This window comes from Lactuca virosa, chromosome 6 (assembly GCF_052849685.1).
Source record: "Lactuca virosa cultivar CGN04683 chromosome 6, Lactuca_virosa_CGN04683_v6, whole genome shotgun sequence".
In the NCBI taxonomy this organism is placed as follows: domain Eukaryota; kingdom Viridiplantae; phylum Streptophyta; class Magnoliopsida; order Asterales; family Asteraceae; genus Lactuca; species Lactuca virosa.
In genome coordinates, this window is record NC_136431.1 from 101,022,655 (window position 1) to 101,037,279 (window position 14,625).

At 33.0% G+C, this 14,625-nt stretch overlaps 1 protein-coding gene across 1 annotated transcript; it reads left to right on the forward strand.

Moving 5' to 3' along the window:
- The first annotated feature begins 8,815 nt into the window (after positions 1-8,815).
- Positions 8,816-13,795, forward strand: LOC145119179 (lipoxygenase 2, chloroplastic-like). The gene is made up of 8 exons (XM_079054802.1): positions 8,816-9,205; positions 10,755-11,014; positions 11,106-11,343; positions 11,419-11,736; positions 11,816-12,012; positions 12,086-12,387; positions 12,504-12,770; positions 12,867-13,795. Exons 1-8 carry the CDS (start codon positions 8,845-8,847, stop codon positions 13,624-13,626), a joined length of 2,703 nt encoding a protein of 900 aa, XP_078910928.1. The 5' UTR covers positions 8,816-8,844; the 3' UTR covers positions 13,627-13,795.
- Positions 13,796-14,625: the final 830 nt, after the last annotated feature.

Below are 14,625 nucleotides of genomic sequence, written 5' to 3' on the forward strand. Positions count from 1 at the left end.
TTAGCCCTTGTAATGGAGATTATTGTCTTCTGATGGAGTTGATGAAAGTGGACAAAATTGTCTTTGACTTCACATTTGTTGTTTTCTTACTTCTGTTGGGTCAGATGGTCATATGTTGGTGTAGCGATGTAATTATACTCATTTTCTCTTGCAGCTGAAGTTAATGTTTTCTTATGGGATTTGCTAGAAATGGGGGTAGAGTCTCATTGGTTAACTTAAAGCAAAATTACTCCTTTGGGTTGTTTAAATGGAGGTGTTCTCCTGTTATCAAGAAAATTGCTTGTATTTTTACCTCAAGGTAGTGGGGAAAAAATTATAATTTCATCTCTACTCACAATCTCCAAAAATATACCATTCGTTATCCACATGAAAAAAATTATATTTTTACACTTATTAAAAATTGTTAAATAACATTGCTAAATGTATTCAACCTTTCATAATAGTGAAGTCATCAAATAGATGAATTTATAAATTTATTTGTTAATTTAGTTTGGTAGTTAGAAGAAATATTTGATTATGATTTAAATATATTTAATAGTTTTATGGAAATCGTATATTTGTAGTGTTATAACTAATCCTTTTATCACTTTACAAGAATGATTGTTACAAATAAATACTAATAGTTTCTACAACGATGAGAAAAAGTCATATTTTTAAAATTTTATTGATCAATAAAAAGTGTATATCATAAACTATAAATTAAGGAAAAGAAACTTTGATTATCTTTCTATGTACAAAAAAAGTTATATTACTATTCAAGAGTTTTCGGCATTGCAATATGTTTTCGTATGGTGGAACATAATAGTTGTTTGAGTTTTGTTTGTTTGAGACGATACGAACGTAACAAAGTTCTCATTTCGATGATTGATCTTAACGTAAGTATGAATACAATAAAAATGAATATGTCATTTGTGTTTAATGTTTTATTTATATTTTATCTAACTACTTTTATATTACATATCTTAGAGAGACAAAATGTTGGCTATCATCCCATAGTGTTTGGGGTCGTTATTTGTGAACATGAATTTGGTCAAACGTGTATTCTTTTTGAATCATTTGCGAGTTGATGAAGTCTGACAAATAATTCAACGACAGTGAAGTCTATAGATCAAATGTGGTGAATAAAGAAGTGATGCATGATTAATAATGCATAATCAATTACATGTTCATATATATTTGTAAAAATCTTAACTTTTCATTTGTTAATTCTTATTGATTTTGTTTCTGCTAGTATGACTCTTATTGATAATTGTTTAAATGTAGTAAACTATTTGCGCAATAAAACTAATCGACTCTAGAAAAAAAATTTAAAAAAATTATTCGCACACGTCGCTTAGCGCGGGTAAACGGCTAGTATATATATATATATATATATATATATATATATATATATATATATATATATATATATATATATATATATACCTTAATAAGCATTTAGCATGTTTTGCTGAATTTTAAGAGGTACACCCCTTAAATCAACATTTACAACAACTGTATGCATATCCGGTCAAAAGGTAAATCAATCAAAATTGAAAATTGAAACCACTATTCCTCAATTTCAGCCAATTGAATCGATGAACACCAATCGAATCTTTTGCTACTTTGTCGCACCCTTCCTCATCCACGTTATATATCATCTCGATGTTCTTCAATCTTTGGTACCCTAAATACCTCTACCATCGGATCATTCTCCTTCACCATCGATGCAATGACAAACCCTGGCTACCACAATCTTCAAACTCCTTCATCAAAGACCATAGCAAGCCATCACCCGCTCTGCCATTTACCATCACAATCACGATCTGGTGGTAGAGAATCGACACTTGGTCTACACATATACAGTAAGATGACTAATTACACAGGTATGCTCTTGATTTTCTGGTTTGGCGGGTTGGCTATCCCCTTTCTGGAAAAGGTCGAACTCCTCCGAGAAAAAAGTTAAAAATAGAGAGGTGATATATATAACAAAAAACCTTGAAATCAGTCCAACGACTCTCATCTCCTCATATCCTGGAACATTTAAAAGACTCCTTTATTTGGTTTGATTAACAATTTGTTTTCTTGATTACTCTCTCTCTCTCTCTCATACACACATCTGGTAGTTTTTCAATGTGATTGTAATCTAGGGTTTTAAATATGAATGCTTTTTTATTTTCAGATTTTTTTTTTTTGATGAAAACCTGCAATAGAGGAGCCATTATGAGGAGAATTCAGACCACTTTAGAAGGTAACTGTCAAATGCGACCCTTTGTTTTTTTATGGGAAACTACAAGAAAAGAAAGACCACTTTGGTTACAGCTGCCAATGATATATCAGAGCAACAAGAAAAGAAATTATGGTCCATTTTGGTTATTGGAACATTGTGAGTACAAATTTTCTTACTATTTCTTTTACTAAAATCATATCAAGAGGGTTAAATCTTCTATTTTCAAATCCAATTTCTTTTACTTTTTCTTTTACTAAAATCACATCAAAAGATTGACATATTGACTCCTAGCATTGGTGTGATATATAGATATGTTTCACAAAATCAATATAAGTATCTCTATTTAGCATTAGATCCAACACAAAATAAAAAGTACGTTGCAATTTTCTCTATTGGAGGGCCTAATTCTCGTTTTGGTTATAAAGAATCGGAAGCAAGCTAAGCATTATCATATATATACAAAGAAGGTTGCTATTTTCTACATTCCTTTGAGCTACAGTTCATTGGCTATGTTAAGTTACTTAAAGATTTTGACACTGATATTTGCAGGAACCAATCCTGGTTACGCAACTTGTAAAATTGTAATGGAAACTGCTATTGTTATGCAAGAATTTACCCGGTCAAGGTAAGTAGATTTTTGTAAACCGCCCAAAAACTTTCATTACTTCACATAAAAAACTTTTATCCGTTACTGATTTAACAAAATTGATTTAAATACTTAATTCAGTCCGATATATTTGCCTTTTTCTTGTGGTGTTGTATGACCATTTGATGTTGACTCCTAATTGCTGGATTTGATGACAAGTATCCTCGACTATAAGTATTAACAAAATTGAGATGCTCTTTTTCATGATTTATTGCTTTAATTGTTTTAAAATGCATATTTCTTTCCTTATTGGCATATAACTAAAAAATAACATTTTTAAAGTGCTAATCTATAGAGATACAATTCTTTTACCATTGGCTTTAGTATGATCAACATATTATTAGATCACTAAAAAAATAAATAGATATATCATGCATGTAGATCCCCCATGTTTATACTTTCCTTCTATGTCTCTATCTAAAACTCGCCACTGTCACAATGATTGCTACTTGGTTTGGAATGAAAACCCAAATTGATTGGAGTTTGGTTTATGTATAGTTAGGTTTCAAGAGGTCAATCAGCTATGTATTCTCAGGTTAACAACAAAAGTATCATAATTATGCAATTTATAATTTTTTATAGTGCATTTAAGAATTTTTGTTAACAGAAAATGGGACATTTTGTCATTTTTTGAACTCTGCATCCATCAATGGAGGCTGCATAAGGCTGCATTTCTGGGTCTTCAATATTTTATCACATGATGGTGGAGGTTTTTTTAATTATTCAATGTGTGCTTATTGTTGACTGTTTGACTATTTATGAAATGTCTAAATTAGCCTTTGATTTGTAAGTGAATTGTTGAGGTAGCTCATATGGGGAGGTTTTGAGTCAATTATTGGTCTTGTGAAAAGGTGTCGAGGGTTTTCAGTTAATTAGTGATCTTGATCTTGTGAAAAGATCAGATTATGAACAAATGGCTCTTGATTTTGCTAAGAAAGTAAGAATCTTTTGAAGAAAAGAAGAAATTTCAACGCTGCTGATATCATTACTGCACCTCAGTGTAAATTCGAGTATTGTAATAAAAATCCTGAAATTTAAATACATGTTTTAGTTTGATGGATGATAATGCACGTGTTTTAAATAATTTTAGTACCATCACCTATTTGCAAATTGTTGTAAAACTTGTTTGAGAGTTGTCAATTGTTTTTTTTTCAATAAAATACTTGATTAAGCATATAATGTTAAATTTAATTATTATTTGAATGTTTTTTTGTATAGTAGTATAATTGTTATATGTGGCTTGATTTTAATTAGGTTTATAATTATTCAACAATATATTTTAACATGTCATATGTTAAAGTAATACCATGTTTAAAAGATGTTGGAACTATACAAATAATATTATCACAATCATAAGTAACTTATCTATTATACATATTTTTATATTGGACTTGATTTTAATTAGGATTGTAATCATATTACATAAATCTACTGTTATGATTAGTTTAACTACTTATGGTAAATATTTGTATACTGTGCTTGATTTTAATTAGGTTTGTAATCATATCATATAAATGATAAATCTATTTTTTTTATCATATAGATGTTCTTTTGAAAAATCAATGGATACAAATGGTTGTGTGAGTGGGTGTATGGATGCAAATTTGATAACACATTAGTTTTTTTTTTCCAATGTATTTTTTGATAACATATTAGTTTGCTTTCTTTAATTTGATAACATATTAGTTTGCTTCCATTAACTTTTATATACTAATAGTTCATAATTTACCACACAATATTTATATTTTAGTATTACATGTTTCTTTTTTCGTTGCACTTTTGTGGATTATGACAATTTATAAAAACAAACTAAGCGTTTGTAAAAAACTATTCACCATTACAAAATTTTTTAAAATAAGAGGCACGTTTCATTAATTTTTTAGTTGCTTCAAATGTCAAAGTTTTTATATGTATGCATTTTGTTTACAAAATCAGTTTAGTTGCTACGACCACCATCCATTGTCCTTCCACTCCCTCCTCCTCCTCCTCCCACACACACACACCTACACACCATCTCTAAAATCCGATCTATAAAGGAACACAAAATATAAAACATCATAACTATAACGTTTAGGGGAAAATCTCTCATTTCTCGATGTCCATTAAAGAATACATTGTCTATCAGAAAGAAAACGAATCGTTGAACTGAAACTAATGATTAGTGATATTTGTCAATATATTGTGTCTTATTTTTAACATGACATGTTTCCTAAAACATTCTAATCGTCTAATTGAAACTAATCCCTCTCTTTTTACATGTGTGTGTGTTTGTTTATGTTAACATGTAACTACATAAAATAAAAATGTATTATCTATGAATCCATCTCCACATCCGTCCATATCTAGGTAATATCTATCTAACCTTTCTGTTTTCTACCCTTAAAAAATATGACTCTTATAGATAAATGTTTAGATGTAGTTAACTATTTGTGCAAAAATTCTAATCGCCTTTAAAAACTAATTTGGAAAATAAATTATTCACACCCGTCGCTTGGCGCGGGTAAACGGCTAGTGTATATATATATATATATATATATATATATATATATATATATATATATATATATATATATATATATAGTGTTCGAATCCTTTCGATGTTAATTGTACGCATTCAAAAATAAAATACTTACTATAGACCATCTTTTTAGTTATTAACAATCTGATGTGAATGATCATTTTTTTATGTTTTGACGTATTACACTAAACTAAAATCAAATAATTTTTAATATAACGTCCCGTTTGTTTTATTAAAGTGATTCATCATATTTTTAATTTAAAAGGGATGCTAGAACATGTATTTTTTTATAAGACAATAGGTATCCTAAAACGGAATAAAGATTTCGTTATCAATTGTTGTAAACCCGATACGATACCCGAAACCCGACGAGAAAACCTGAAACCCAATGGGGCGCCCCGATAAGATACCCGAAAGTTATCGGATAGGGTTTGGGAAACCATGCCCCGCCCCGAACCCGCCCCATTGCCATTCCTAGTTCCTGTGTCTCATTTACTCTCGCTATGAATTGAACATCACTTTGATCGAATCTTAATGTTTGTTGTTTAAAATTGATTTTGACTGGAACTTGTGGTTAATTTAAGTTGAATTCGATGTTGGCTAGTTTTACTTTGAAATCGTTTGAAAATCAAGTCTAATTGAAAGTCAAAATCAAGTTTTGATCGTTGTTCTTATTTGCAAATGTTGATGGGTAGTGAATTGAAGTTCTGTTTTGGATTGATAGATATGATATTGAACTGATTTTGATTGACCTAGAATCTATTTTGGGTTGACTCCTGGAAATCGACAGTTAATTAAATTTGATTGGGAATTGAAGGTTCATTGATTTTGATTTTGAAGTATTTGGATTGTTGAGTTTGGTTTGTATGTCGATTGTATTTGGAATCGATAATTTGGGAACGAGCTGAGAATCACGAACTCAGAGATGTTCGTTCGTTGGATTGATAAATGATATGTTGAAATCGATTGGTTGCACAGTTGAATGTCGATGTTGGTGAATGAAAAAGCAAAGGTCGAATTTAACTGGAATCGTATGGCAACTAATGGGTTAAGGATTGATTTTGACTGAAATCGGCTTTGGTTGAATCGAAAACTATGTGGAGTCGACATTGGAAACGAGATGGGATAATCAACGTCCTTGTTGATTAAAAGCGAAGTCATGGTCGATCGATTTCAAAGTGATGGGGTTGATGTCGTGTTTTGATTTTGATTTAAAAATGGGGACGATGAAACGAATTCTGGAAAATTGATGATTTTGAGCCGATATAGATTTCGATGGTTCTTTGGTCGAAATCTGTAGCAGTCATTGTTTGTTGGTTGCTTGGTATCGACTGGGAAGCAAATTTGATTTTTAAAGCGAATGAATCAAAGTGAAGGATTTGGTTAATGTCGATGATTGATGACGATCAGGAAGGGAAGGTGTCGATATGATGATAAGTCCAGATTGCTTTGATGTCGATGTTGGTTTGTATCAATTGGGAAAGCGAAGGTTTTTTTTGAGTCGATATGTGAAGTATTTGTCATTAATGTCGATGATTTTGGAAGAACTGTAATAGCTAAATATTGATTAAGCGATTGAATGGTCCAGAAGTCAGTCAACGATTCGATATGCTTCGCTTTTGCAAGTGATATGTGAAGTCGATAGTCGATTTTTTTTTGTGGAATAGTGAAGATTTTTGATCGCTTATAGCGAAAATTTTTGATCGCGAAAGGCATTGGAGTCGACCGTAACAAGAGAATTGGGGAAGAAACCAAACAAGTTTCGAAGTTGGTCCTTAAACTTTCGAAGATTTGACAGTTTATACCCATATTCAAAAGAAGGATCTAATTTCGACAGTTTGGAAGAAAACAGGCAGAATTTTCGAATTGGTCCCTGTAACTTTCGATGGTTTGACAGTCTGTAAACATATTCGACATTAGGACCTAATTTTCGACATTTTGAAGCATTGTGAAGAACTTTCGAAAGTAGTACCTGAAGTTTGAAAGTTTGGCAGAAATTACCAAATTTCCAAAATGGAGTTACAAAGCTGAGAAATTGAAAAGTTTTCATTTTTGGTCCCTGCAGTTTGTGCGAATTTACACTTTATGCCCAGTTTCGCAATGGGGGTAGTGTTTTCGCATATTATGCTGTTTTTGGCGCAATGGGCCCCTGAAGAATTCTGTTATTGACAGTTTTTACCCGTATTTTGGAAAATATTGCAACTCTTATCAAAAAGTCGAAAATTTTCACAAATTGGAAATTTTTTCGAGACTTTTTCGTGATTGTTTTTCCTTGCAAGATTTTCAAGGTTTCATTTTTGGCACACATCAAAGGGGAGTATTGTGAAGTTCATTCATCGGGCGCTCCTCACCCTTAATGGGTTTTATAATCATTTTTTTATTATAAAAAGGGGAACAATGATGGGTATTCGAAGCAGGTTTTTCGGGTATTCATTTGCGGATTTGAGGACCGGTGTTAATTCGTGTGAGAGTTTAGTCTTGATTGCGCGAGCTCGTTGGATATTGAAGCCGAGCATCCAATTCTAACTTTGAGGGGGAGAATGTTAGGGTGCAAAGTCACGCTTGAATGTATTTGTGCTTTACCCACTTGTATTGTGTGATGAGTTGTCTTTCTTATAAATAGGAAGTGAGTGACAATCATTTATCTAATGATCATTTGAAGTGTTAGACTAGAGAGAGAATTTGTACAAGACCCATTTGTATACTCTTTCAAGATCTAATATGAGCTAAAACAGATTTATTTACTCATTGTGTTCTTGAGTTTACATAATGATTCATTAGATCTTTTCTAATTCTGCACATGTCCATAATCAACACCAGTACAATTATTCTGCAATATCTATATGCATTTGTATTTTACTTATGTGTTTCCCACGTTAACGCAGGTAAAAATCTAATTTTTATCTAAAATACATGAAATATACGGGGTGTAACTTACATCTAATAGTAATTTTTAGATGAAATACATGAAAGTTATGATGCAGTAGATTTTGTCATGGACATCTACACATACAAATGCGATTTTCATGTCCCTCCGGATTTAGGGTGTGGTGGCACACATTGAAACAAACCTATTTTTTGAAAGACTTTTTTCCAAATTGTCCTATATATTTAATAAAAAAAATCACCCATCTTTTCTTATGACTTATATGGTCTTGACATGGGTGGTGACAATAATTACTAACAAACAAATGTTAAATTCAATATTTTATTTACATGTTTTTCATTTCGTACCAGAATACCAGATCATCTAATGAAAATAGCACGAGTTTTTTTCTATAAATAGTACCAACCTATCTTAAAATAAAATAAAGTAAAATAAAATAAAAAGAAAGAAAACTTTTATTTTTCTTGTACTAGATTATCTCAGAAAAATAGCACAAGTTGTTTACTATAAATAGAAGGTACACTTCAAACCCCAAAATCATACAACCAAGAGTGACTAACGTGGAGAAGGAAACTAAAGAAAACATGTTGAATACTCAGATCAACCCGACTTACACTCTTAGCAAACTACTTCCACTGCATAAGCCATTTGTCACCGGTGATTACACCACCCATTCCTCTTCCTCTGCCTACTCCCCTGCCATTCTCCGCCAGCCAACCACCACCAAGAAATCCAATGCCACTCGCACTCGATCCACCTCAGTTGGCAAAATAAAAGCCATAAACATTCCGTTTCTTAACAAGACCAACGTCAAAGGTGTTATCACCATCCAACCAACCGTGAGCTCTGCTATCGCCGGAGTAGGTATTGGTGGCGTTGTTGATGGAATCTCTGATCTTTTAGGGATGTCCCTCTTGCTTGAGCTAGTTTCCAATGACCTTGACCGTATGTATACCAACTTTTTTACTTCCTAATGATGTTGCGTGATTTCAAAATCAAAATAAGATACTTATAATTTGGTATATATATATATATATATATATATATATATATATATATATATATATATATATATATATATATATATATATATATATTAGAAATAGGTTTTATTATAAAAAAAAAATTACATTCCAAACAACTTGAAAAGAAACTGATCAAATGGAATTTACAAAAATTGCAAAATTAATTATTATTCAAACAATCATGTACTTGATCGTAAGTACAACCTTATCTACTTGATCTTTGGGTTCTTTAATGACTTAATAATAAAATTAAAACATTTAGAGATAATGGAGTCTTTTTCATCGAATCCATTCGACCTACTGTCACATCGGCTTTACATAAGCTTTTATTTTTCCTCCTTGTTATCTTTTTCAACCAAAGTTCTAAATAATGTGAGGTGTGAGCTTGACAGCAAGGTTAAAATTAAGCCGATATAAACATTGACGTTTTTAAAAGCATGACTATTTTATATAAAGTAAAAAAGATAAATTATATATAATTATAGAAATTTATCAAATATATAAAGTTTTTAGAGGTGTTATATTAATATCTAGTATCAAAAAGTTAATAAAAGCTCAATTATTTTAGGGCCGATAAAAAAACAAAAAAAAACCCGCGCTTTGAAAAAAACTTGTACCAAACGTGATAAGGCGCATTGACATGTTATTTGGACGTCACGTTTAACAAACCCGACTTAAACGTTGTCGTAACGACTATATTACGCCTCACATCATGGTACGCCTTGAGGCGCGTCATGGTTATCTTTCCTTACCCATTTATCTCATTGCCTCATAATTATTTTTAATAGTTAATATCTTAAATATTAATTTATAAAGAAGTACGAGACATCGGATCTGATATGTAAAGTTTAAAATTCTCTACCAAAAAAACTACAATAGAGAGAAACTTTAACATATAGAAGTGCAATACTTAACAATTCTTATTTGACAGTACTTCCATTAATCTATATTTTCAAGACATAGTATATTCATTTTAATTTTATATTAATAAACATTATAACTTACATCAAATACTATTTGTCAAATACATGAAAAAAATTAATTAATATCACGATATTCAGTTTTATTTTTAAATTTGCATATATTCTTATAGTTATATTTTTACCAAATGGCAATTAAAAGAAATTTTAAAAGGATAAAAATTCTACAAAATTTATTTATATATACTATCCTAGAAAGATGCTTGACGATAAGTCATACATTTTCCTAAATCATTTTCATTCTTTTAATCAGCCCTATATGGAAAATTGTGATACCGATAATTTATATACCCAATCTTCTTACCTATCTTTTCGTTACATTAGAGATTTATACTTCGCAGTTTCAAACCGATCACCAATGTCAAAAACCTGTCAGCTTTTACATATTCTAATCTATAATTTTCGATAATTTTAATGCGAAAAATATGAAAGTTTAAGATCATTTTCATTTAGAATAAGGTGTAAAAAATGGAGTTGATTTTGATACAGCAAATGGCAAGCAGAAGACAGTGAAGGCGTATGCAAGATACGATGCGCTAGATTTTGACATTAACGTCTACACATACAAATGTGATTTTGACGTCCCTGAGGATTTTGGTGAGATCGGAGCTATTCTTGTGGAAAATGAATACAGCAAGAAGATGTTCTTCAAGAAGATTGTTCTTAACAACGATATCACCTTCACCTGTGAATCTTGGGTTGCTTCCAAGCATGATAACCCCGAGAAGAGAATCTTCTTCACTGACAAGGTTAATCTCACTCTAATTTACCTCCTGTCACTGTTCAATTATTAGCGCCATTGATGTTCGGTTCTGATCATTAGTCCGTTTGTAATTATAGTCTTATCTTCCATCGGAAACGCCAGAAGGCCTAAAGTCGTTGAGAGAGAAGGATATGGAATCTCTTCGTGGGAATGGGCAAGGAGAGCGTAAATCTTCTGATAGGATTTACGATTATGATGTTTACGACGATCTTGGAGATCCTGATCAGAGCTTAAGTTTAGCGCGGCCGGTGCTGGGCGGCAACGATCATCCTTACCCTAGGCGGTGTCGTACTGGTCGGCCAATGTCTACAAAAGGTACGAACTTATTTCCTTTAAACACTATTGGATTCCTGCATACATGAATAGTTAAATACCAAAAGCAATATACAGATCCCTTATCGGAGACGAGAACTTTGCTCCCATTCTATGTCCCTAGCGATGAAGATTTCTCAGAGATAAAGATGGCGAACTTTGGAGCGAGGGCATTGTACTCTGTACTCCACGCAGTTGTACCCACTTTAGACGCCATTATTACAGACAAAGACAAAGGGTTTCCTTTATTCAGGACCATAGATATGCTCTACGATGAAGGTGTTAATGTTCCTCCTCCTGACAATGGACTTAAAACTATTTTGCCAAGACTTGTCAAAGGTGCTGTTGATACCGCAGACGCTGTGATCCAATTCGAGACCCCTGAAACCATCGATCGTAAGATTTGATCTTAATTTTTATCTCGTTTTTTTTTTAGCTTTTGGGTTTTGTATATTGATTGATGTTCTAATCGTAGGTGACACGTTCTCGTGGTTTCGTGATGAGGAATTTTGTCGACAAATGCTTGCGGGTCTCAATCCATATAGCATACAGTTGGTGACGGAGTGGCCATTGATGAGTAAACTGGACCATCAAGTTTATGGGCCACCGGAATCAGCAATCACCACGGAGATCGTCGAGCAAGAAATCAAAGGTTTCATGACTCTTGAGCAGGTAATTCAAAACATAAAATGGAAATTTAATGTCTTTTTAAAGAAATAATTCATTATAATCATGTTTTTTGTAGGCTTTGGCTGAAAAGAAACTGTTCATGTTGGATTACAATGATCTGCTACTTCCATACGTCAACAAAACAAGAGAGCTCAATGGGACAACTCTTTATGGTTCAAGAACTTTAATGTTTCTTACTCCCACCGGAACTTTGCGACCACTAGCTATTGAGTTGACCCGACCACCATCCGATGACAAGCCACAGTGGAAGCATGTCTACACTCCCGCCTGGGATGCCACTGGATCTTGGCTATGGAAGATGGCCAAGGCTCATGTCCTTTCTCATGATTCTGCTTATCACCAATTTGTTAGCCATTGGTAGGTCCCGTTTTTCCAGTGTTATTACTGTACATGTACATGTTTATGTTTATATGTTTTTCAGTCGAAGTAGTGGAATGAATGATTTGATTTGGGATGGTTTTTTGTTATTGTAGGCTAAGAACTCATTGTGTGATGGAGCCTTACATAATTGCTACCAACCGTCATCTTAGCCAAATGCATCCAATCCGGCGACTACTCCTTCCTCATTTCCGATACACCATGCAGATCAACTCTTTAGCGCGTCTAGCTCTCATTAACGCCGGTGGTATCATAGAGTCGACATTCTCTCCTGGGAAATATTCCATGCAAATTTGCTCTGACGCATATGATCAACAATGGCGTTTTGATCACGAGTCCCTTCCAGCTGACCTAATTAGCAGGTACCATTTATGCATGCATGCAATCTCTCTCTGTTAACATAAAATAATCAACGGTTTTGCATGACATAATATCTCTGGTTATGTTGTATCTTATAGGGGCATGGCTGTTGAAGATCCAAATTCACCACATGGTGTAAAACTAACGATCGAGGACTACCCATATGCAAATGACGGTTTACTCCTTTGGGATGCAATCAAACAATGGGCTACCTCTTACGTCAACCACTACTACCCAAAAGCAAATCTTGTTGAATCTGATGTAGAGCTTACACAATGGTGGGATGAAATTCGAACAGTTGGACACGGAGACAAGAAAGACGAACCATGGTGGCCACAACTCAAAACCCAAGAAGATTTGATCGGAATTGTTTCAACGATCATGTGGGTGGGCTCTGGCCATCATTCAGCTGTCAACTTCGGACAATATGATTTCGCGGGTTACTTCCCGAACAGGCCAACGATGGCAAGAACCAAGATGCCAAACGAAGACCCAACAGAAGAAGAGTGGCAGTCGTTCATAAACAGACCTGAGGATGCGTTGTTGAAATGTTCCCCTTCCCAAATCCAAGCTATAAAAGTCATGTCTCTTCTTGATGTTCTATCAAGTCATTCACCGGACGAGGAGTATATCGGTGGATATATAGAGCCAGCATGGGCGGCAGAGCCAACTATCAAGACGGCTTTTGAGGAGTTCCGTGGTAGTTTGGAAAAGCTGGAAGAAATCATAGACTCGAGGAACGTCGATCCCAAATTGCGCAACCGAAGTGGAGCTGGGTTGGTTCCGTACCAGCTTCTTAAGCCATTTTCCGGTCCCGGGGTGACCGGAAGAGGTGTTCCGAACAGCATCTCCATCTAGTTCCGTATGTCGTCTTCCCGAATAAAGGCTTTCGAGATCTATGGTCTGATAGGTCTTTGTGATAATAAGGTTATAATCCATAGTGTTTGTTTTATTTCCATTTCAAATAAGTTCATCTAGTTCTGTACGTCGTCTCCCAGAATAAATGTTTTCGAGATCTATGGTCCGATGGGTGTTTGTGATAATAATGTTATAATTCGTAGTTTTTGTTCGTTTTATTGCGATTTCAAATAAATTCATGTTGTGGAACTTGTTATCGTCAGCCTAGAGAAGAGAGCCTAGAACAGATGAAGTAGACCGAGTTATTTAATGCCATCTTCTAATAAGAAGATATGGCAATAGGTGTTACCAACACTATGAGTTATTGGGATTGTAAAATCTTATTAAAAGATGATTTGTTTTACAAATAAAAGCTAAGGTTTTTTTTTTATTTTTATTATTATTATTTATTTTTATTTACATCTAAGAGCGAAATATTGATATATTTACGGAAAAAATATCTAGTTATCCTTAAAAATAGTTTTTGCAAACTATGATTAATAGTAATACCAGGCTTCATAAAGTTTTAATATTTATATGGATCATACAATGGTTATGGTTTTCTCCACGGTCAAATTCCGGGCAAAATTAAGTTATATAAAATGGAGAGATTAGTTTATTTTCTCAATATATTTTTTGTGGACCAGGTTATAACACGATAGGAACCACGACTGTTATAAATTAAACGAATTTTATTAGTTAAAAAATATAACTATTAATTAATTATTTTCAAAAAACTATTATGTAAGAGATTTATGTGATTGTTATGTAACTTTATTTTATAATGATTGTTTCAATAAATAGGTGAAATCATTTTTTAAGTTATGTAAGATACCAAAGGCTTTTAGTCCAGCGGTATCTGATGTTGTCTTCTCTCTTTGAGGTTGATGGTTCAAGTCTCGTCGTAGACATAAGTAGATTTAAAGAATAGTTTAGAAGTATGTTAGATTTGCTATTTAA

Coding starts and splice junctions, on each gene's coding strand:
- LOC145119179 (XM_079054802.1), top strand. CDS start 8,845: ATGTTGAATACTCAGATCAACCCGACTTACACTCTTAGCAAACTACTT. Junction 11,015..11,105: donor GAATCTTCTTCACTGACAAG/GTTAATCTCACT, acceptor TTGTAATTATAG/TCTTATCTTCCATCGGAAAC. Junction 12,388..12,503: donor CACCAATTTGTTAGCCATTG/GTAGGTCCCGTT, acceptor TTGTTATTGTAG/GCTAAGAACTCATTGTGTGA.